Source organism: Amphiura filiformis, chromosome 9 (genome assembly GCF_039555335.1).
Source record: "Amphiura filiformis chromosome 9, Afil_fr2py, whole genome shotgun sequence".
Taxonomy (NCBI): domain Eukaryota; kingdom Metazoa; phylum Echinodermata; class Ophiuroidea; order Amphilepidida; family Amphiuridae; genus Amphiura; species Amphiura filiformis.
In genome coordinates, this window is record NC_092636.1 from 38,707,989 (window position 1) to 38,734,348 (window position 26,360).

Here is a 26,360-nt window from a genome sequence, read left to right on the forward strand (position 1 = left end):
CACAAACTCTTTCCGTCCTGTGAACACCTGACACCACATTGATTTCTGTCTTCTTTGCCCCCTTATTCTCATTCCCCGACGCTTCAAATAATTTGTGGAGATAGCCGCCGTCTAAAGTGTGTTATTACTTGTGATTAATAGAATGACAATCTAGTTTGATGCCAGGAAACTTGGCCGTGGCACCTGTGTATTTTTGGAAGAGAAAGTTAATGTTTATGTGTTTAAATGTGTCAGCATAATAGCGCAGGGATTTCACTTGGCAATGTCGCTTTACTATTGACAGGTAAAGGAAATGAAGAGCGAAGTCAAACTGCTTTATCAGTACAAGCTCGTGGCTCAAGCTAAGACCTAGAGGCCATTGAAGGGGCTGACCACCTATCTCTTTAAACCCCCCGGAGAAATATTCACACAAATTGATAGCATCTTATAGTTGGTTAGGACGAAAACTGAGGTGCTGATGCGCCAACGAGTCATACATCGAAGATAAGTTAATGTCCTTGGCAATAACAGCACACGTATTGAAATTTAATTTGAAAGAGCCGGATATTATTTTGTTTATTCCCTTAGATTATATAGTGAAATTCAAATCAAGATTCATGTCGTTTTAATACATCACCACCTATAGGGTCATAGAAGGGTAATTGTAATTGACAAAAACAAACAAGATATGAAAATCTGGTTCACGCGTGAATAAGGAAGATTCGATTTTTGTACAGAAGTTAGAAATAAATTGGGATATTCCTGATGAAATCCATACACCCCTATGGAAGACATGACCTTAATCTTCCACACAGGAGTGTGAATTTCAAATGGGGTACCTGAACGGGCGACTCCATTTAAAATCTACACTCCCTGTGTGGAAGATTAAGGTCATGTCTTCTATAAGGGGTATATGAATTACAAATGGAATGGCCCATTTGTAAGCTGACCCCACTAAGCTTATCAATATTATCTGTCGCACTGGGTTTGTATTATGGAAAGATGCGTAATGCAATACTATAACTTGTAGTCCCTAGGCACCATCATACTACAAATTGTTAAACTTTTATTATTTCTCCATTCATGCGCTAACATTTTTGTCTTTCTTTCTTATTTGAAATGAGAGCGGTAGATTTATCGGGCTTTTAATAGATTTATGCCCCAGAGTTAATGTTAAAACATTGACTGCATTGATATATAGACAAGAAATTATATCATTAATTTAAAAATATGTGATAAAATATATACAATTGAGGTAAACTGTAATGTATATTAAAGTGTTTTGGGACGCGGGCATCCAAATTTACTTATTTTTGTTGGTTGATATATTACCGTGGTTAGTCAGGATTATAGGAATGCCTTATTAATTAAAGATTGACATATACATTGAAAAGGTGTCATAAATAATAACACAATAATTTTGATAAAAATATTAAATAACTTATTTTAGGGTGTTCGGGGTGTAATTATGTTTTCAACGTTTTGTTAAACTGAAGATGTTAATAACGCTCACACATTTTTATTTCAACGGTAAATTACCTTTTGATTAACACCTTGCGTGGGTTGCATAACCATTTTCAACAATTCTCAATGCTATTGCATGCGTATTGCTAACTGCAAATCTATGTCAATGTCTGACAATTATGTTACTTAGCTTGCCGTTCAGGAAAACAGAAGACTAATAACAAAACTTGTAGCAACTCACCCATGCCTATAATTCAAGCTGACATTACAACAATACAGATGAAACTAATAAGACGTCTCCTTCGTACGCTAAAATAGAAGCACGCTGACCTCAGAACAATGATATGTACCTATCTATTATGCTATTAGGCTAACAAATGGACATGTTTTTCATGTACTAAGTTTAAACGTGTTAAATTATACTCATTTTAACAACATGGCAGGTATCGCATCGAAGTAAATGGGCCTCGTTTTAGCTCAGTGCTCTAAGCACCTGGTGTGCTATCTCTTTAGTATCTTTAAGCACGTTTATATACCTGGATAGCAAGTGAAAATAAAGCGGTTTTTTTTTTTTTTCGTATTATGTGATCGGCCTCCGTGCGATATAATCTTCCAACAGCAAAGAGTAATTTCTACTCAATTGTATTAGTTTCAGTCCAGGACAATCACTTAGAGAACAGAAAGCGCATGCTAATTCGGAGGTGAATATTTTTGCCTACGGTCCATGGGCATTTTATTTGTATCTCATTGACTTGTGTGGTCTTACCCTTAGGACAGAAAATGATTCGTCGCTACCTATTTTCCACATATTTCAGACAGTACCGTCACATTCAAAGGACATGTAATTACTCAACTGTATAATAAAGATAACGTTACGAACACTGTATTGTTTAGTTTAGTTTTAGGAATATAACTCACTGTAAAACCTGCACTGCAAATGTTCCCGAAAACATGACTCTTCTCAGACGCGTAAGAGGTGTTCATAATTGTCTCTTTAGAACACTAGTGTATTTGAAAATATGATAAGCCTTGCACATTAGTGTTCTTTTAGTATAATGTAGAACACACAGTATTGATCAGTCGTGTCACAAGTGTTCTGAATGATTATATTGAATACTGGTGTTCTAAAATGGAACGCATGAGCAGATAGAGGCGTTGGAGAGCTGCGACGTGTCAGCGAGAAATACACGGTGCTCCTTTGAAGGAGGGATAAAAGTAACAACAACAACAACAATGGCAATGCAACGTGAAAATGCTCCCGGGAAACGCTATTCCAAAATGTCTTTTTCAAGACAAATGGGATGATAGTGAGAGTAAATTCGAAGGATTTAGGGAAGAATGAAATTCAGGGCAACTTTGGGAGCGACTAGTATATCTGTTGACAGCGATGAACAAGCATCGGAGAGACACAAGAGGGTGAGATGGCCGAGCGATTAATGCGTTGCGCTGTCGGCCGGGAGATACGATCTGCGAGGGTTCGAGCCTTGGGCTTGCCTTTAGGTGAAAACTCTCTGATTTCATCGGAATTCTTCGGAACACCGCCATTATCTTGTTTTTACTACCATGCATTTGTTTATTGTCGAGTAATGTATAAATAAAGGTTGAACACCAGCATTCTGAAAATCAATGTTTGAACACGTGTCATGTGTTAAAAAACCGTTACATTTCTTTCATGTGTCCGAGGTGTTCATAGATAGTAATTTTGAATACCAGAGTTTAAAGGATTAGAACATGTTACACTAGTGTTCTGAGGTAATAACACATGTGTTCTCTACATTAACACTAGTGTTCTCTAAATAAGTTGAACACGTGTCATGTGTTAAAAAACCGTTACATTAATGAACGCGTTCCATGTGTTCTGGCCAATTTACAGTGTGCAAAAGGTTCTTATGTACTTTCCAGATCTTTGTCATATTTTGAGTAACATCAATCCTAAATACAGTGTATGAAAACATATTTCTTAGTTTTTATGCCCACAGAGACATGTGAATGTTTGTTTATCTCTACAACATATTTTAAAACCTGATTGATTAAGAGTATCACTTAACTTAAACGGTATAAAGAAAGCTTGACATTTTGGCTCCTTTTATTTAGTACAACATCGTGTTGCCCAAAAGGGGCTAACAGGGTAATTGGGTCATATTGGGAATAAGGTGCTCTAAGATGAGATAAAGTCACTCACTATTCCTGACTTCTCAATCAAGTAAATGGACTAGTATCAACCGTGGCACCTTACGATATACCAGTTCATTCGCCTAATGTCTAGAGTCGTTAGGTAGCCCGAGGGGCCGGTACACCTTGCCATATTAGGTTTGGTGCCTTACAGTAGTACAGAAACCTCGCCACGTTACATTTCGTTGAGAAATCAAGTGAGTCAGGTAAACTAAATGGCTAACATGAGTTCCATTATTGGTAAGAAAATTCCTTACAGCGAAAAACTACATTGTGGTGAACTATTTAGGGAAACAGAAAATGACGTCTCCAATACACTTGGAATAGAACAGTTTCGAAGGTGAACATATGTATTGATTTGGTATTGCTTTGCACCGTTTGTTATTTCACCAAGTATTTACAAAAAAACGTACGGCAGAGATTTTTGGAATTTATTATGTCAAACTTAAAAATTAATTATTGAATTTCTAGTACGATGATCAGATTAATCTTATCTCATTCGTAACTGAAATTTCTTTCGATATCAAAAAATTAGTGAATCTTCAAGTTTATGGACTAGTACTCATATAAAAATAAAGCACTGACTTTTGTGGTCGGTCCTGCATAATAAAATGATAATTGAAAAAGCGCATCGCAATTATGTCGTCATTACATGAGATACGTATATTGCGTTATGAAACTAATCTGTGCATCATCAGATGATGCGTAATCAAGCTAAATACCAGCGTCAGATATTCGTCATCTTCTTGACATATAGAACGCAAGCAGTTGCATTAAAACACGAAAATTGAATACTATTCATACGTATTAGGTCAAATATGACCTTGATTGATTCAAACCGTAAAGTTTTCTTTACGCCGATTTAATATGTTAACTCATGGCTTGCCCTTCACTAGTATGTGTTTCCTCTTTAACTGCATTGCTTTTGATCCAATTTAGTTAATGCTAAAGCTTCTAACCCGTCCAATTACTTAAGCCATTCACCAGTAATAAGTAAAATTTCCAATCTTGTGTACTTTAGTAAACCATGTTTATACAATGCAATTACTACCAGCCGATTTCGTATTCCTGTAATGGTATAGCTACACGACACAGCTATATAACGTTCGGTGTGCATACCATGCAGCTACTGTGTTACACATAGAAGCCTTAGCAAAAATCATACTTGGTTCCTGTGTGATCTAACATGGAATTGTTTTTATATCATAAAGCATGTACGTGTAATCAATACAGCAATTTCAAATTTGAGAAAGGAATAAAATGAATTGGTCCTCGTATTAGCAGGCGAAGTTCATACCCTCTAATCATGCTATGGGCATTACTTGAACACCAGCACTAATGGGGGTCGAGGCTGTAGCGTGCAGTATCTATTGTCGAGGTGTGGTAATCTAAATAGAGAGTATTGCTTTAGTACCTGGAAAGACTCCTTTTTCCCGATGGAAAATTCTAAATGCAAACATGCACCCATTTTATACACCTTCTCTTAATAGCAAAGCCATTCGATTTCTTTTGACATTATCTGAACCTCCCAAGAGGTGGTACCACAACACATTTAAAGCTGAAGAGAAAGATTAACTCCCCAAAATATAGTGGAGTTATCGTGGCTCTGCACCTTCATCACAGCAATGTTGTCAGTTATGATGTATCGTTTCTATACCAACCATCCTCATGTGATTACTAAATTTGAATATATACAGGCACTGAGAATGCAGAATGTCACCCCTTATGATATATGGTAGATCAACTAGATTCTTCTACTACTTGACGATATACTTCAATGATATATATTGGTAATACGTAAATGCGGTAAATTCTCTTTTATATATAATATATACTCAACAATATTGTTTCAGCAAATGAGTTAAGAGAAAGGTGTGCAACTTATTCCCTTTCTTTTTTGAGAATAGTAAATTTAGCATTATAAAACTCATTGCCCTTGTAAATGCAGGCCTTCCGTAAGTAATCGTTAGACTACTTTCGGACTATTTTGGGAGAAATAAATTAAGAATGTTACAAATGAGAAGTGACAAGTACCTGAAGCGACGACTTACTTTACAGGGATATGTTTGGAAGCGATAACACATGAGAGGAAAACACATTCAACTGATGTTTTCGTGACTTATCGCCTTTCATCGAGATAATCATGATGGCGAGGAACAATGACCAGTCACTGTAAGCTGTTTAAAAGAGGGGATGTTAAATCGAGTTGTACAAGGACAAAACAATATGTGACTCTCAGGAAGCTTAAGTATTAAGATCTGTCAAGAAGTCTCTCGGTTAAAGAATATAGTGACTCCGTCTTTGGCCTCCTTGGTCGGCTTCCTCGGGCCTTCCCTCTCCCTAATTCCTGGAGTACTTTTGAAAGGCTAGTTATTCCCTGAGCAAAAGCTTGTCTGTCAACTCCATTTAAATTTCTAGATTAAATCTTTTACAAAATCATAAACAATGGGATATTCCAGTTGTTCCATACAACCCCTATGGAAGACATGTCCTTAATCTCCTTAATCACACAGGGTATGTAGATTTCAAATGAAGCCAGCCATGCAGGTAACCCCATTTGAAATGCACACTCCCTGTGTGGAAGATTAAGGTCATATCTTGCATTTCAACTGGAATATGCTCAATATCTGTTTGTGAATTGTGTTAGACTGCGTGAATGCAATCGAGTAGGACCCTGAGCCCTATTGAGCCATTAAATGAGATGGAATAAAACTCCCAACATGTAATACTTATCCTTAGTATAAAGTATACGTAGACTAACTAAACGTTATTCTCCGTGTTCCTCTTGTTATATATATAGAGAGAGCTTTAAACACCTGTACATCAAAGCTGAACTGTAACATTTTGATAAGCGTTTGAATCGTCCTGGAATGGCTGAAACATTAATTACTCACATTGGGTAGGCATTTGCCTGAGTAATAGATAATATATCTAGCCAACAACAGCTGCAGACCTAAACAGTTGTCACATATAATTTTAAAAGCAATTTACAATCTGGTGTAATATAATGATGTATTATAATTCCCGTGCTGTGTAATAAACCATAGTCTTAAATTATAGGTTGAGCATAAAAACAGCTATCAAAGTACCAGGAATCTTTTTTGCTTACATGGGATTTTTTTCGCAATATTCCGAGAGATAACGTAAAAGCTATGAAGATAATTATGATGATCGTGACTGCCATAATAATTTCTTTCATACTAATAAAATGAAAGAGATGCAATACAGCTTGCATTTATAGGTTATCCTGTTTCAGCGCTCCTCTTGAATACTCTAAAAAGCTATTACCATCAGGGTTACAAATAGCTCTTAAATACGCAAGATAGAAACATAAGCAGCCCTGGGGTTACAGCAAGCCTGGTAGCTTTCCAACAGGTGCCCGTGCGTCTCATGTTTAATCTAGCTCTTAATATACTGCGTAATAAGTGCGACCATCCACTACCACATCTGCATTACAGCACGCAAGCTATATGTATGTAATAGAAAAAAAGAAGCATGGTATTTGGAACCCCACTCTGACAAGAAAACGTTTAATAGCTCTGTTTGAAAAATGAAGTGACAGAAATGGCAGATGTTTCTGACTAAACTAATTTCACTATGGGGCACCTTTTGGTTTCCTTTTCATACCAATTCGAAACTCTATATGAAACGTTTTAGAAAATGCTTTTAACGTCTTTGTTATTTATACTCTGTGGAGAGTTAATCATGCGTCCTTATTTCTGACGGTATCGTGTCGTTATAAGTCAATGCAACTTCCTTTCCATGGAGGAAGAAAGGCTTTCTTCCTTCTTTTATAATTCTCATTTATCTCCAATCACGGTAGAGTTCTCTGATTATGACACCTAAAACTTAGAGAAGCGACTTCAACAAGTAGATGGTGATACTTATCATGTAAACCAATAAAACCGATCACGTGTTAAGCGCTATTGTTTACGGCCTGTTCGTGACTTTGCTTATACGTGCCGTCGTAATCGATGGAGTACTTCTTTAACGAATGAACTGAGTAAACTCATAATCCAAAATACTGTTTTTCTCATAACACATATACAACCAATTAGAATTTGAAATTAACTACATATAGCAAATAGTAATTACGTTTTGAAATGGTATGACAACAATGACGTTTGAGCAGAATTTTATTTCTTTTGCAATTTGTCCATGCATCGGGGTTAATTAAGTGTATCGTTTTCTTACCATATACTTCTAACCTTACACGCCTCCAATCTGTGCATTAGACTGGTAATAATTTCTTCTGGGCGGGACAGCCAGCATTCAAATACCCCAAGACCTCCACACGTTCTAAAAACAAGATATCTTTAGAGGGTGAGTCGCTGTACTTTGCCAATCTCATGACCAGCTCAATTTAAGGGTGTTATTGCCCTATGGACGTTTACAGTACTGCTTTCTCTGCTAATTATCTTCACTATAGCTCACAGGAAACGTTGCAGAATATGAAAAAGGGGGCACAGTAATTTTTTCCTGAGGATTTTTTTCTTCTTATTTTGCCCACCTTATATCACTCAGAGCTAAACATGCACATGTAAACACGTCCTTGTGGTAGGTGCGCGTAACACGGCATCTGTGCTGCTGAAACAAATGTCAGAGGTCACAAAAAATGATGCCATGAAAATGATCGCTAAAGTGCTGCTCAGTTTGGCGGGCTTTTGAGAATGCTTGTGTGTCGTATTTTCTCTCACTTCTAAATATCATCGGATAAATGAACTCAGCGTATGAATATCCACCGTGTGTTAATTAAAAAATAACAGTCATACTTGTGGACTTGGGTAGCGTGAAATCGGATTGATACAAGTCCACTTATAACTTATGAAACGTGTTTGTTTCCAGATCAATTTATATTCATAATACTCCGTTAATTAGAATTTGGACAGTATATTAGTCTGATTATTCCTTTTTAATAAAGAAATAGATATCAAAGTTAGATTGCATTACGTAAAATATATGTGACGGAATTGAGTGCACTCTTGTTGAAATAATTGTTAGAGGATATATACTTGCACAGAATGAGAGAGGTAAGGAAAAAGACAAATCAGACGCGACTGAGAAAATCAATTTGGCCTCTCCTGATGTTTTTCCATGTCTGTTTTGCTATCACGGGTACTTATAAACAGCGTTGCTTTTCCTTGCGGTCTATCAAATGATTTCCAACGCCACATCTTTGAGTCTGACTCCATTACATCAGTGGTGTCATTACACACACTCCTAGATTTGGTTTTACCAGATGTGTGCACAGTTTAAAAATACTTAATTGCTCATCTGATTGAGTTGGTATAAAAAAGGTGTCAACAAAATATATAATGAGATAAATTAATGGACATAATAAAATATTTACGATATCTCTATATGGTTTTGCGCGTTGAGTATTGCGACAATGCAACTTAATATTTACATGTAGTCAAAATTCTTTGCTGACCCCTTCACGCTCGCTCCCCTTGCAATGTTTTGGTTAACCATTAAATCTTACCATGATCTAAATCGGAGATGAGAGAGTAACAGCCAGAATGTTGCTCCATGTACTTTTCGTACCATTCTCTGCACCATTTTATTAGAGTAATATTAAATGATGTTGAAAATTGTGTGCCAGAAACTACTTGCCTATTTTTGCCCCTTCCTTGCTTGGGTTCTTCTTGAAAACAAGATACATTTACATCTCAAAATTGTGGATCTGGTTTTCGTCTTCTAGGTTAAGGAAATTCTACATTAGCTTTAATTGAAAACCAAAAAGTTGTATTTTAAACAAAGATCCGCGACATGGAAATGTACGTTTGTGTTCTTTGAAATCTACGAAGCTGTACATCTTATCCGGACATAGATGAAGAGCCAAATATATTGAAGTTCAAGAAATATATTGAAAATTCTAGAATCTGTTTTTGTGTACTCAAAACACACTGTGCATACATTCAGATGCATACCACAGTCTAAACATTGACGACCTGAAACCTTATTGAAGTAAAGAATATATTATTTCATTTATCTGTTTGTAAACGCTTTTGAGTGAAGGTCCTATAGAACTTTTCCAATACATAGGAACCATGTCTCGAATGCCAATCTTGCATATACAAAATAGATGTAATATAAAACGTGTTCCATTCAGTCTATCAGCAGTTCGTGGTAAAAGAATATAATATGGCAGCGCACAAGTCCGTCATCAAGGAAAAATATTTTGGAGAGTATTATTAAGTCATCAATAGTATACATCCAGTGAAACGTGTTTATGTGGGTGGGCTGGATTGTGGCTTTTTCAATGAAGAAGTTTTGATGGTGATCTCTTGAAAAGTGCAATCAATCTCAAAACAGGTGCATAATAAAATGTTGTCTTCATTTTATAGACTCAATTCTTGATTTACCATTCACGGATTATGATGAACTATATTTTCTGTTGTTGACATTCCATTTATGACCGACCTATATATCTAAAGCAATCAGTGTACATTCATGTTCTTTCTATGAGATATAGGTATCACAAGATATGTAAAATGATCCAAAACTTCTGTTCTTGTTTGCGTTTTCTTATCAACATTCTATGTAAATAGCATAGCACACCTGTCGTGATTGTTTTGCTGCATTTAAATACCCTATTTTTGAACCAATACAATTAAACCGACTATATTATTTTGATGGGTATACTAGCTTATTAGAATGTCAAAACACTTGAAGATTCAGTGACATGTAAGCAGCGATAGAAACAGATATAATTGACTCAATATTGACCTGCCATATTGTAAGATACTTATGTCGATCCTTTGTATTAGAATACTGAACGAAATGTGTGGTTCTCAAATTACCTTCGCTCTCTCGCAAAGTTCTCCTTTCTTCGATTAATTCTTTCAATATCCTAGAAGTAGAACTACCTACCTGTCTTCGCGATCTTTACAATAGAAGAGATTCTTAATGCAATTAACTGTATGTGCTTCTGTGGAAAAGGTTATACCGTAAAAATGAGTTTGTAATAATGAAAGAGTTTTGTATGGTTTGATCTTACTCAATTTAGTGAAATTCATGGTAATACGTAAAGGTCCCAATTCATTAATTTCTATAAACCAACAGTAATCCACAGAGACATCAAAATGTCAAATTGTTTCCTATTTTAATTTTGCTTTAACAGTGAAGTGTGTCCTATTAAGTGGTAACTATCCTTCTAACAGTTGTGTTGGCAACTGTTTCCGTTACATATTATACTTAACAGGAAGGTGTTCCATTTCTATTGACACTGTATCATCTCAACACTCAAAAAAGTGTTGTGATAATGTTCATGTGTCGGTCGACTGATTTCACAGAGCAGATGCCCAATGAAGCTAAGTGCATCTATAACAAGACACTACAAGATGCTCACCACATTAGTTCTCGCTTTGAATTAGAGATCAATTGTAAATTGATAGCGAGCGAATGAACGTGCTCATGTGACTGAGAAATTGATAAACAACAAGTGCAAAGCACATCTCCGAATGCTTACTTCATCATCTCATTCGACTAAAATCCACATAATGGAAGATTTTGTTCAAGAATATAACAATGACTTTGGTTGGGTTTTTATTTTCACGAGTCAAGTAAGTTCGACACTATGGAAAGTTTGCATATTTAAGGCGGATTCTTTGGGGTTTTTATAATATAGATTTGTGCATTAGGAGCGCGTGGTCAATTAAATGGTTAGTGTAGTCACCTTCGGTACATGAGGTCCAGGGTTCAATCACTATCGGTGGTAGTATGCAGGGGTATTGGTTTGAAAAAAGTCTGAATTTAATTAGCAACATCTGTAAATTAAATTCAGATTTCTGCTCTCCCCATGGTGCGTTTATACAGTCGGGTAAATACACCATGAGAGTACTCGTCTTTCGGAGGGGACATTACGCCGTCGGTCCCAGAATGTCGATACAGAGAGCCATACATGTACATGTATCTCGCAGTCAGTTTCAAAAGAGTAGGTTGTTAACCCATGACTGTCCAAATTAGTCCCAGTGCTATGTAAACATTTACAATCTAAGTACTGACATGATATGCACTGTAAAGTTGCCGTCCCAGAGATCTTGATGAATTTGCCCGATACAAAAATGTAATGCATGTATGTATGCATACTAGTATATGCCTTTGTAACATACAGTTCGTTATTTGAAGTGTTTTTACCTTACCCATTTGAATGTCTAGAGCCAAATGAGCAGTCCATGTCATTTTAAAAGAGATATTTGGTATGGAATTTCAGGAAACATCACTTAGATCAACAGGGACCTTCGGGGCGAAATTTTAAAGAAAATGTAACTGGCCTCCGTATGTTATGTTCGCAATATATGACTCAACCTGCTCTAGAACTTCAAAACAACATTAGTTATGGAATCCAAAAAAACTCATTTGTCAAAACATTGAACTTAAAAACAAAAGGTTTGTTTTTAATAAAACAAAACAAAACAAAAGTATATGTAAAGCTAATTTATATAGAGACGTCACTTGGAGATAACCAATATTCAGACAACAGTTTTGCATAATCTGTTATCTTTGCAAGCTAAATTGACCGAATAAGTGTAGTTGTTATATTTTATAGCGCTATTGATTGTATGTAATATAGTAATGTTCTAGAATGTATTCGATTCAAACGGTTTAAAAGACATAATATTTGCCGCTAGTGGGTCAGGACTCTGCTGATTTTTTGCTGCTACTACATTACAATTTCTTTTGTAAAACCCGTGCAGAGCTACTTAACGTGTCGTAACCATTGGCATGTCTACCTGCATCAAAGCCACTGATGATACCCTGCGCATCGTATTTTTATTCCGCAATGTGTGGGCCCACGGAGGTATGGGCAATCTGTGGTCAGAAGGAAAAAAAAGAAAGAAACCCTTTACCCCGGGGAGGAATTAGACCGCGGGCTTTATCTCTTGTGCGTCAGATCCGATTGAAATTCTATCTAACAATGATGAAACTGTTTTTATAGAAAGTTATGAATGCCAAGATGCTAGGAGCGGGTAAATCTTGTGCTCGTCATGCTTTCAGTCCGTACTCCAACACCATCTGCCTGTTAGGCAATTATTAAGCCAATGTTTTATGCAGTTATGTTTAGTGCACAGAACCGGCACTTGAATACAAAATCTCCAAGACCGGAGCCCTTAGGTATTAGTATACGGTACCTGCCACACGCAAGGCTGAAAAGAAGCTCTCCCATCGAGGATACATCTTTCTAACCACATATCCATTTGACTATACCATTTCACCGTACCCTTCACCTATTGCATCTTTCGCTTCAAGTCCGTCACATGACATCTCATTCAAGGTATAATAAGAAAGGAACAAAAAATATTTAAGGGAATCTCAACTGACTATACAGAGCGTTTATTAAATATGTTTTTTATTAAGTGTAAACCGAGAGAGGCTTTTCAAAGATAAGGGTTATTCCATGCGATGCAAACTGTACCCTATAGCTGTTATAACGATCAGGTGTTCAATGGGGTAGGCAAGGTAAATTCTTGCAAGCCACGCTGATCTTGTCGACTTTGTCAAAAGTGCTTGTGTCCTTTTTTGGGTTTAAAGTCCCCATAGTTGCACAAGCAACAATATTTATAAACAAAAACAAAGAAACCCCACAATGATAAAAAAAATATACATGTATGTATATCATTTGGTTCAAAATGATTTTCTTTTAGAGTAACAGAATGAACTGTCGTATTCATGCTTAGACTACCCATTCAGCCAATATATGAAGCTCCTTCAGCATTATGTAGCCTAAAAATCTCGGAACCTTTCTAATCGATTTACATATCGCAATCACAATCACTTGTGATCATTTTTAGTTGAGAACCCGCTTTAACATGTACAACCACCGTCAGTTAGTCGATAATGATGACGGTACTTTTGGACTGAGGCGAAACTAAGAGCATCAGATGACGTCACTCCAATTACAATAATTACTAGGTCATATCGTCGTTATCATTTTGCGCCACCCTGTTTCACCTCTGCGGCTTGCTTCAAGCCATATTCTCACCAACATATTGTTTACCTTTTTTCGGTTCTCACCTCACATCCGATGCATGGCTGTTTGGATATTGAAAGCATTAAATTCAATTTTATACGTCATTGTAAAATGTGTGCAAAGTCAGTGTAAAATATGTGATGGTGCTTCTTGGATATGGTACGCCTAACTTACTCTCTTCTGTAGCAAATTGACACAACTATTTATGCCCTTACGTATTTCGATTTTTTTCTTCTTCTTCAGTTGAGTACAGGTGTTCTACGTTTAGCTATTTATAACCCGAGGCTGCTGCTATGTGTATTAAGATGCCCTTTACACACAGAATTGCCCAAGGCACTAAGGGTTTTTTAATAGTCAAATAGATAAATAGATAAAGATTCAACTGTTCCAGTGCAGAATCTGTACGTATCAGTGTTTCTAGTTGAGCAGCATCACAGTTCATAGTTTCCCTCCGACGTGCCTCTTGTCTCCGACATTAATTTTATAGCATTATGCAAATACTACGTGACACTCCTAAAATATACCTAAAGCGAATTAGGAACAGAATTAAAAGCAAATTCGCGAGTTTGAAATCTTCTTATAAGGTTTATCCTCATTATGAAGTAGTTAATTTTGATTTACGCCGAGCTATAGCAGCGGCAGCATGCATGCCCAAGATGAATTCCAGCAGGAAATATGAACTCTTTGTGTCCCTTTAGGACGTTAAAGTGTTCATAATCAAATCTTTCAGAATAATATTTCATAGCTTATTTTTTCAGCTTTATTAATTTTCATATATTATGCATGGAGTAAGATTAAATTAAATCTGTATAGGGTTGTCTCGGGATGGCATTAACGATTGTACCAACCTGCGCGCAATACACATATCGCTATCCTCTGTCACACTGTATTATATATATGACCATCTACGCCAGACATTTAACTAGATTTTATCGGGCCATTGATTAAGTGCCAGAGCTGAATAACATTAGTTTTATTTATTTATAAGACGCAGAAACCATTTCTATATTTGAGTTACATGGTATTGATATTTTTATATTAGACTTTCCATGACAACGGGTTTATAGCTATATGCATGAAAATTCTGTATTAACATATTATTGGCAATATTTCTGTATTTATTGCAAACTGTCATGGTAGATAATATCTTACGTGTTTCTGTGAGATGGTTAATTATCTATGTATAACCAGTTGTCGCCTCGCTATATCTTAGTGTATATTACATTTATATAAGCGTGTCCAGCATATTTTTTATATATGTAATTCGCATATTTTATTTATATATTTTTGATATTGTATAATTGTAAACAAATAACCAAAAACATTCCGAAATACACTTATTTTACTATGTAAAATTACTAATTGGTATGGTAATGTGAGTTTGATCGATGTTACTGTTAATTGCCTGATACCACCTGTACTATTATGACAATTGAATAATTTATCGTCATAATATAATGTTATTTTTATAATATCAATGTCGCATGCAAAGACAAAAAAAAAACAATATCGACTATATAATACTTAATCCATAATATGAACAATAGCATTATTGCAATAAACTTCAAGTGCCGTTTATTTGATAATTTAATGGCAGCCAGCAGAACTCGGCTTAAAACCGGAAGTCTAGTACAGTCCCGGCATACATTTCGCCAACTAGCTAACGTAGTGCATCTGCTGCTTAATGTGGAGCGAGATACACGAAAGCCCCACCAGCGCGTAGCTGGCCATAGAGCTGTAAATATAACGCTAACGGCTCAGAAACATAGACAAAGCTTTACCCTGTTATAGAAACACAACCAGCTGACATCTGTAAATAACTGGGCTAGCCAATTTCACAGATATTTACTGTATTTTCAGTTAATAACAGTAATTGTCGAAGCAATTTCTACGACTACTTTAGTAAGTGGCCGAGAATCACGCACGTGGGGATTCTGTTTCGCAGCTTGCAGTCGAAGCTTCATAAGTACTCAGTGCATCTTGCCAACATGTGCCGCCTTAGTATATTGGTCGTAACACTCTTCTTTCTTACACAGCGGTAAGTACTATTTTGTTAATTATTTGAGAAAATTGAACACAACTTGAATTACGTATATGTCAAGTGTGGATGTATGTTAGCAGTATGCATCATTTTAACAAGTACTCCTACCGCAGTTTTTATATCAATCTAGGGCTTGTACTGCGCCACCGTTGTTTGCCAATGTTTACATTATACATGTATAAAAGGACGAACAATTGAATTCATATCTTACTTTTCGGATTATTACAAAAAGGTTGTTAACACTATTATTAAGAGTTGGTTGTACCATTGAAAGATTATACGTATATGTAATAAGAAAAGCGCAAGAAAAGTTGTGGCGTATCGTAATATAGCTTATTATGCTAATTAAGTAAGTGAAAGGCCGTATTGTTTCAGTCACAATCAGTAATTACTTTGAGCGCGGTGATTTGATCTAACGACATCTTTGAAATTAATCTTCATTAATTTAAGTGACCTCAATTACAATTCGTAAATACATCATTAAACTTGTCATCTAAGTACGATGAGTTAGATAAGCTAATTTATTACTTTACTTAAGGGATTTATAACGATTCAGGTAATCAGTTAGTGGCTAACGCCGCCATTTTAATTTACCAGGTGATGTATGAGCGGAAATTGTTTCTTCTTTGGGACGTAACGTTTCATTTTATATTACATCGTAAATGGCACTGACCTATTATTATAACACCACGTGATTTTCATGACCTATGTTAACCACTTGACCTAGGTCATCCTGCCTGTCGTCGGATTTAAAAAGTCCATGGTTATGATTAAACTACCATGTTGGTGGTAATGATGATGATGACGTTAATGGCGATGGTGATGTTACCTTTGATCTGTCACGCATTATTGTTATTATTATTATTAGTAGTAGTAGTAGTAGTAGTAGTAGTAGTAGTAGTAGTAGTAGTAGTAGTAGTAGTAGTAGTAGTAGTAGTAGTAGTAGTTGTTGTTGTTGTTGTTGTTGTTGTTGTTGTTGTTGTTGTTGTTGTTGTTGTTGTTGTTGTGTTGTTGTTGTTGTTGTTGTTGTTGTTGTTGTTATTATTGTTGTTGTTGTTGTTGTTATTATTATTATTATTATTGTTATTGTTGTTGTTGTTGTTGTTGTTGTTGTTGTTGTTGTTGCTGTTGCTGTTGCTGTTGTTGCTGTTGTTGTTGTTGTTGTTGGCTCTCCTCAACTGATTAAAAAATATCTTCATCCTTGGCACTCCATGACCCCATATCTCCGCCTTTTTAGGATGCACTAATAATAATGCTAATAACAAACAACAACCCAACCCTATTATTATCATTCAAGTCAAATATAACACTTGTCAGCACATATGAAGTAAGCTGGGTAGTGCAATTTGCAATCAAGTTACCTCAATCGATAAGGCGTTGACTATGGTGCGAGAGATTGCGGGTTCGACCCCTGTCGGTTGTTAGTACGCTCTCGAGTAAAAATTGAGTTAACTTGAAATTATTCTGGACAAGGAACTTACTGCTAATTGTCTCGTTGTAACCCGTACGAAATTTCAAATGTTGTTTAATAGTTTATGGAGTGATGTGGGCCGTAGTGGTCAGCGACAACCTGTTATGTGTCCCGAGGCTTGTCTAAAGGTTGTGCCAGTGCGTAGCGTGCTTTAAATCACTACGCATTAATTTGTTTTTGTTTTTGTTTTCTTTTTATGTGTATGCACTAATTCAATATTAATTATACCGCTGAAACAAAGAAAATAAAGTTTGTTGATTTCTGAAAACTAGTTGTCTTCTTTGTAGTGATTTTTGTGTCTTTAGTAAATAGTAATAATATTCTAAAATATACAATTCAGATAAACATGATAAACTAGTATGTGATCGCATTTGGCCATATCCAAGTGATGCGTAATTCGGCAGTAATACATCTAAAATAGTCCGTGATTTAACGCTTAAAAACACACTGAAATCACTGACAGCTTCCCATGATACTATGTTGGTTTCAATAGCATTTGAATTCATCGCAATCTAGCCTTTAAATCTGCACCCCTTCTGATATATGGGTATACACATATATAATACAAATATATAATACAAATAATTGTCGGCTTTATATAGCGCCTTTTCAATTTATTTAAAAGCGCTTTACGTTTGTTCCATTGTTCCACTACCATGATACCGTGATAGGGAATATCACGCTATGTTTTTGCTATAAACAACACTACCTCTAACAGCTCCCCTATTACAGCTGGGTGGAAGGGAACAAACGAAATAAAGTTTAATGGAGTATATTATAGATTACAAATCAAACATACAAGAGCAAAACTTTGGCTTTTTTACTTATTCTATAGATCCTTTACAACAATTTGAGGCGAAAATGTGTTTTAGTGATTCCTTTACACCAAATCAGTGCTTTTTTTTAGATTCCTTGTTTTACGCCGAGGTATGGCAGAGGCAGCATGCGTGCACAAGATGAATTCCAGTAGGATATATGAACTCTTTGTGTCCCTTTAGGACGTTAAAGTGTACCAAATGTATACTTTTCTATATCATAAATAATTAAGACGTTGCAGTATTTTTAATTAATGTATTCCTGAGAGTGCACAGCCACGTTAAGCTCAGGGTTTATTATGTCATGTAGGCAAGATGCATTTTATGTGATATCTGCTTTTTCTTTTACTTATTGTAGAGATTATGACGCAAGTCCATTATACGGTAGTCGATATTTATGGAGAAAATGTATATTGTCAAGCAGACAAAATTTACTACAAATATATATTGGTTAACCTTGAAAGTTGCAGTATTACATATGATACGATTATATGGTAACGCAAAGGCAACGAAATATATTTAAATGTGTGCCCTGAAGCCCGAGTAAACTGTTTAAAATAAAAAAAATTGTATACTGTCTGTATTTTGAATAGAATCTGGATCTGAATAATGTGGAACATGTCACTTGAGGTTAGTGAAGTGTCATCCGAGTGTATAACTTATATCGGATACTTTTAATGAATCATGCATCTCCATGATCACGTATGTCAAATTGAAATCTCGCGAGAATAAAATAGAGGTCACTCGGGGTTACTTGTCGTGATTGCATTACGCAAAACAGATAATTAGAATGTCTCAATTTACTTGGTGTATTCGAGAAAGACAAATATGGAGCGTTTGACGATGAATCAATATAGTATTCTCTGTCTTTATATTGCATGACATTTAAAGGAGACATACGATGTATTAGTGACTATGTGCGTACATTGTTAGGATTTTCACTCTAAAGTATATATTCCATTTTATTTTAACTTCAGTATCATGTGAGTATTGCAATGTTTCCCCAGGATACATCCCAATAAACACCCCTTATATTACTAGTATTTCTGAGGACTTGAAAAATTACAAAATATTTACAAGTCCAAAATGTCCTCGCTGGGTTGTCATGTCAAGTGCTCAAAATATCGGTAATACCGAACAAGTGTTAAAAGGACGTAAGCTATAGAGGATAGTATGATATAAGACCTCATTTTCGCCGTTTAACGAGGTTTAAGTAGCGAGGACGCGTGTATAGGTCCTCGTTAAGAACGAGGTCCTCGGAGTGTTGTTATGTTGGAGTCATCGGAAGTAATGCAAAGCAAACACGCACCTGCCCCAACACACCCCATATGCATATTTTCTGTGGGGAAGTGTGGTTTAAAGTAAGTAAAAGTAAATAAATGCATTGTAGTGTATGACCTGAAACCAAAGTAAACTGATTTTTAAACAATAGCTACTGAACAGCTTTTTGAGTGAGACCTAGACCTGAATAGTTTTCAACATGTCACTTGAGGCTAGTGATGTGTCTCGCAACGAATAAATTAGCTTTACTATTATGTGTACATGATGTAACATGCGTTTGTGAGAAACCAGCAACATACATGTAAACACATAGGATTGGAGGAAGAACAAGCAAGAAACACAATGTCGTGACCTGACCTAGGTCAGGTCACGTGTGTATATACTGAGTGTTGATGTATAAACTACAGTAAATACGTAGTTTGTTTATATTAGTGAATATTAGTCATTATTATTATAATTTAGAATAAAAAAATTTGGATTCCTGACATTATCAACGGATACATAATCATACCAGTCAATAAGTATTTTCACTCATCTAAATTATCTATTCCTTTATTTTAACTATGTGAAATTGCAAATTTATCCAGAATTACAAACACCAACCCAAACCAAATCCATCCCACAAACCCAGTATATTTTATACACTTTATGACAGCCCAAACGTTTGTAAATATATTTTACTAAATATTACTACACAAATATATTGGTAAGCAATGGCTCATTAATAACATGATGGTACTTGCAATTCTATGGGTAGGTGAAACTAAAGAAATGAATTTAGTGTATGACCTAAGACCAAAGTAAACTGATTTTTAAACATAATAAGCTACTGAAATGCTTTTTGAATGAAACCTGGACCTGAATAATTTTCAACATGTCACTTGAGGGTAGTGAAGTGTCACATAAGTGTACAACTTATCGAATATCTTCTGAAGGAATCATCTCCACAATCAAGTATGTCAAATCGAAATCTCAAGAATAAAAGAGTTATATACTCGGGGTTATTCTCGCTCATTTTAACTGCTATCTGATATTTTACTATACATAGAAAGTATTAATGAGTATGCTGGAAAGGCAAGTGTACATGCATATCTTTCTAGGCTTGTAACTTACGTTGTCACTGAGGTTTTTAGCAAATTGATTTTTTGACATAATTTCCTCTTTACGATGAGTTTGACATTTTCGGGAGAAGAATCATGCCTATCACTCGTCATGTTCAGCTCTTTGCGTAACATCTCTCTTTACATAAATTTTAGAAATCTTGACCCTCACTGCGAATAAATTATGCCTTAATTACTATCATGTGTTCCTCGTTTAGTTGTTAAGGGTACACAGTGTGACATGAGTATATGCGTGTTTTCTTCATAAATATTACTCCACAAATATATTGGTTAGTAACGGCTCATTGATAGTACTTTCAATGCTATGGCAAGGTGAAGCTAAATAGTGCATTTTAGTGTATGACCTGAGACCAAAGTAAACTAATTTTTAAACATAAGCTACTGAACTGCATTTTGAATGAGACAAGGGGTGTATTTCACAAAATATTTAACCGTTCTTAACTCAAGTAACCGTTCGTAAGTTACAAATGCCCTTAACAGACATATAACTATACGAAGGATCTCTGTAGTAATTCCCATGATTACTAACGAAGGGTGCCGATCGTAAGTCATTTTAGTGAAATGGATTTACGATAAGTCGTAATTTTCGATTGATTTTGAATCTTATGAAGCTTCGTAAAGTTTAGTGAAATGGGCCCTGTGTGGGAATAGGGATTGAAAGAAGGAGGATCCCTGTAGTGAGTCCCTGCTACTAGTACCGATCGTAAGTCATTTTAGTGAAATGGATTTTACGATGCGTTGTATGTTACGATTAATTTTGAAACTTACGAAGCTACGTAAAGCTTAGTGAAATCATGGTGAAATGGACCCATGGACCTGAATAATTTACAACATGTCACTTGAGGCAAGCGAAGTGTCACATAAGTGAACAACCATAGACCATGGGACAACTTATCGAATGTCATCGTAAGGAATCGTCTCCGCAATCATGTATGTCAAATTGAAATCTCAAGAATAAAGTGGGTTAGATGGAAGTCACTTGGAGTTATTCTCGCTCACTTTAACACATTTCTGATATTTGACTTACACACAAAGTATTAATGAGTGTGTCGGGAAGAAAATGTCAACGTCTGTCACTCTGCGTAAAATCTCTCTTTGCATAAATTGTTGAAATGTTGACACATACCCGAATAAATTACGCTGTATTCCTTGTTTAGTTGTACACGATGTGACATGCGTTTGTGAGACACCTACGTTAGACCTCAACATACATGTACACATAGAATTAGAGGCACAAGCACCTGGCAAGGACATAAGGTCGTGACCTGACCTAGGTCAGATATGAGGTATAATCATACCATGCACTATGTTCGTACATTGTTAGGGTTTTCACTCGGTCTAAGTAATCTTTTTCTATTTATTTTAACTATCAGTACCATGTGAGCATTGCAAAGTCGTCCAGGATACACAAACACCAAACCAAATGCACCCACTTACAAACCCATGCCCTAGTAATTTACATATGTAGGCTATAGTATAGGTTGTGTGGAGTTGTCTTAAGTCTGTTTGACATCGCGTTGCTTCGTATTAGTACCTACTTACTTTCACTACTATATTAAACACCCGGGGGCCACTCACATAAATGGTCTGTACGCATGCGTGACCAAAAAACAAGGAAAAGGGGGCGTTTTTTTTTGGCAAGGCAAGTTACGCAGGTGACGCATTTAGGGTCTAAAAAACACTGACTTTTGGTAAATTACGAGTCCAAAAAGGGTACATTTTGTCATTTTTACTAGCCAAAAAACTCATCAGGGGGTAAATTTTATATTACATTACCTTATTAAGGGCCTAGATTTGCTGGTAGGGTAAAACTCGTTTAGGGGGTGTTTAAAGACAATTTGGTCATGCATGCATACACTATCATACTTGAGTGGCCCCCTGGGATTAAACACTTTACGAATGCGCCCAAACTTTGGCAAATTTTTTCTTCAAAATATTCCTACACAAAATATATTGGCTCATTGATAACATGATGGTACTTTCAATGCTATATGGGTAAGTGAAACTAACGAATTGTGCATTTTCATGTATGACCTGATACCAAAAGTAAACTGATTTTTAAACACAAGCTACTGAACTGCTTTTTGAATAAGACCTGACCTGAATAAATTTCAACATGTCACTTGAGGGTAGTGAAGTGTCACTTAAGTGTACAACTTATCGACTATCTTCGTAAGGAATCATCTCCACAATCAAGTATGTCAAGTCAAAATCTCAAGCATAAAATGGGTTAGATTGGTTAGGTTATTCTCGCTCATGTTAAATGTTTTCTGATATTTTATCTACACACAAAGTATGCGTTTGTATGTTGTGAAGAAAATTGTCTTCCTAGGCTTGTGGCTACATTTTGTCACAGAGGTTTTCATCACTAGTGATTTATTACCTCATTTTACTCTGCACTTGACACGTTTCACGGTGAGAGAAACAAGTTTATACCCCTTAACCTTTTGAATTTTTGACCTTACTACGAATAAATTACGCATTTCCTATTTTTTATCTATTTATGTGTTCATTATGTACTTGTTGAGAGTGCATAAGTATAGGTAGTTTGTTTTTATTTGTAAGAAAATAAACTTACTATAAATTTGAATTCATATGCTTTCAATAAAATGTTAAAATGGAGAGATGATGAATGATTTCCTTAATACACATGTTTTGGTATGCCTCTAAACAGGCATATAAAATAATACTATAATATGTTTCTTGAACAAGTATATTCATGGATTGTTCGTTAATGTTACTTAGATTTTTAAGTTATCTAGCCTTTGCATTGCCTTTTTTGAAAAAATGTCATTTTCCAGCAAATTTAACGTTTTAATATTTAGGTAGTGAAAGGTCACCTGAGTCTCAAACAATTTGGACACTGACTTTGTACCTGCTTTACCTTTTTAACCCCTGTAACTCCTTTCCTACCACGTGGTTGTGAAAATATACATGTAAAAATAAAAAAAAAAAAAAAAATTGTATAATAATTTAAATATTTAATATACCTTCGTTAGTAATAGGGATTTACTGCAGGGGTCTCTAGTTAGGTCCCTTCGTAAAGTTACGTCTAGTAAAAGGGTATTTGTAGCTTGAGAACGGTTAGTTGAGATACGAAGGGTTAAAGGTTTACTGAAAATGGACCACTAGAGTACAGCATGTTTACAATGCTGATAATTGAGGGTGAAGTTAGCCATGACGCATTTTATACTGCAGCCAACATTTGTAATGCTTGGGAATTATGTTCACCGCCCAAAATCGTAAGAAGTTCAATCGCCAATTTAACCACCGTCGGCTGTATGTTTTTGATTACTGATATTGATTCAGTTGTGTCAGTGAAGCTAATATAAAAGTAACACAGACGAATAAATAAATTGAAACTGACATGTTTGTACACACATTCCTTTTGACACAAATTGATTATCCTAAAGGTTACTTCTTTTAAGAGCCATTTGTTTTATTTTAAATAATTGATACAGGATGGAACAAAATAATATCATACCAAATAATGATGACATCCTTAAAACCATGCGCTACCTTCTCAATACAACGAGCCCCGAAGAACCATTTTAATATGTGTTAATATCGATCGCTTTTTCATGGAAGCGGGTCTGAAGTTCACCAATACAGAACAATCAATCTACTTGACCGCTGTCTCCAGCATTATACTGGTAGTTTACTACCTAGTAATCTAATACATCTTGTATACTATACGAAATACAGACATTCCAACAACATCAGAACAACCCTACGAATTGCTACAAATAATGCGTTATTTGCTTCTTGCAAGGTAGAGGTTCGAACTGGCAGTATAAAATGAATGAGAATTGAACCAGTCATATAACATTGTGTACAGTTACGCAATTCTCCTTTTCATGTCTGTTGCCAATTTAAACTTCTACCATCTTTTTCTACTATTATTTACTATTAAGATCTTTTATCACGCTTATTTAGCAACATCTGCTTAGGGAAGCTTTACTGCGTTGCGCTGTATAATTTATATCTGCGCCTTTATTCATAATATAAACGTTATAATATGGAAACAATAAAATATAAGTAATAAAGTATCAATGAATTTTGTAGATGAATAGAACGTAGTAGCTTATAATGTAGCATCCAACATATAATTAGCTTGTAATTACCGGGCGACACATGACGACTGAGTATAGACACTTTATAATAGGCTTCTAACATGCATGCTGTTTTCAATTCATTATTACCAATTATATGTAATTATATTTTCCGGTAAATTAATGTGCATAGTATTCTGATAATAACCTATATAGAATATTTGGCAACAACCTGTAAAGGTTAAAATCACGCGGAAAGGAAATCTACACACATTCTGATGGCAAGGATTTAGTTAATTCCGGCAATCATAACATTATTATGTCTTATATGTTAGAAAATAATTATCAAGCACGAATCACATGTTTTTATTTAAAACAAACCATATTGACCATATATATTGACCAATAAAACCAGTCGGGTTTAACACGCGACATCCAAATTCCCGCGCCGAAATTCGTAAGCGCAATGACGTAATGGTTATTTTGCAGCTCAATTGTCGTTAGCCTTCATTGTATTACTGGGACGTCATTGCACGGGAATTTTCAATATCGTGTGTTGAGAGACGATGTTTTTATTCGTTTTATGGTCACTATGAGTTTGTTTTAATTAAAATCACGTAATTTGTGCTTGATAATTATTTTTCTTACATATAAGGTATAAAAATGTTGTGATTGCCGGAGACTACTTTAAGAATGACTGCCGCCACCTAAGATATTAGAATTAATGTCCGGATTAATGCTAAGGTTCGGGTTAGGATATATGATCAGCTCTTTAGGTTAGGATAAGGTTTAGGGTATGGTATGGATTATAGTGACCAATGCGCTAGCAATACTGTAAGAATATCTCGTAAATTTCCCTCCCAATATCTACAATAACCATTTCTCTGTCACCATTTCCTTATATACCAAGTATTGCAAAACACAAGGTAGAATCCATGTAATGACATCTTGACAGAGACGGGCGTGTTGCAGCAATTTGTAGGCGGATGGGCTATATTAGCCCCATCAGCTAACCCCAATTTAAAACGTTACTTCCAAATGCACTTAGCATCATTACAGAAATTGTTTGATCTTTGATATCTTCGTAAAAATCAATGTACATGGCTTAAGAGTCACAGGTGACATATGATCTTACTTGACTTTTAACTAGACCATTGCAATCTTTTATTGGCCTCTGTACAAACACATATTAATGCAATTAAGAAATAAGAGCGAGTATATTATGTCACATGCCTCAGTTTAAGAAAACAAAAAGTACAGACTTAAGAATTCTTGTATAGATATAGTGATTATGACATGTTGAGTTATTATTTCTTGTGGTATGTCCCATTATTCAACATCACTCAATGTTCTGTGGGTGAAGCTGTGGAGTGTTTTATCCACTGATTGTTCAACACCTTAAAAGATTATGCAGATTCTAGTGGATCAGTTTAATCTCCACCATGAAAAGTTACCATGGTTAAGTAAATACAATTTGCGCTGCCATCAAGCGATAAGCATTATATACGTGTATTGAAAAGACAATTGGATTTCCAGGAGATAATGACTGAAGTTCTGTCGTTGTCTAATTCGGGATCTAGACTATTTTGCAATTGATTGTTGATCTCTCTACAAATATCTTAGTTTGAGATCCGTTGGCCGCTAATCTTGTAAAGTTGAGCTTCAATTTTAGCGCATATAATTCACCAAAGTACACCTATATTTAGATAATTATTGCTGTTCATGCTTCTGGCTTAATTTTTGTAAAAGGTCAAAAAGAATGAAGTAATAAATTGTTCTTATTTCTTCTCAAGAGAGTTTCTTGCAAGTCATGCGAAAAGAAACTCCTGGCGGGTCGTAATTATGCCCCACCTTGTAAGTTGGAAGTACGTACCGGCTGCTTGTAGGCTACTGTATATATCTGTCTGAACATTAAGAAAATGGGATCAACACAATCTCGCAGGTCTGTGCTCTCATGGTCCAAAATGTAATTCTAGCATCATTAAAGAATT

At 35.6% G+C, this 26,360-nt stretch overlaps 1 protein-coding gene across 2 annotated transcripts in view; it reads left to right on the forward strand.

Annotated features, from left to right (window-relative positions):
* The first annotated feature begins 15,252 nt into the window (after positions 1–15,252).
* LOC140160969 (gamma-aminobutyric acid receptor subunit alpha-2-like) overlaps positions 15,253–26,360 on the forward strand; it is a 255,302-nt gene continuing 244,194 nt past the window's right edge. For both annotated transcript variants that reach the window (XM_072184325.1, XM_072184326.1), the window contains exon 1: positions 15,253–15,626. In XM_072184325.1, coding sequence (XP_072040426.1) covers positions 15,577–15,626 — 50 coding nt within the window. In that variant the 5' untranslated portion in view covers positions 15,253–15,576. The remainder of the gene's footprint in view (positions 15,627–26,360) is intronic.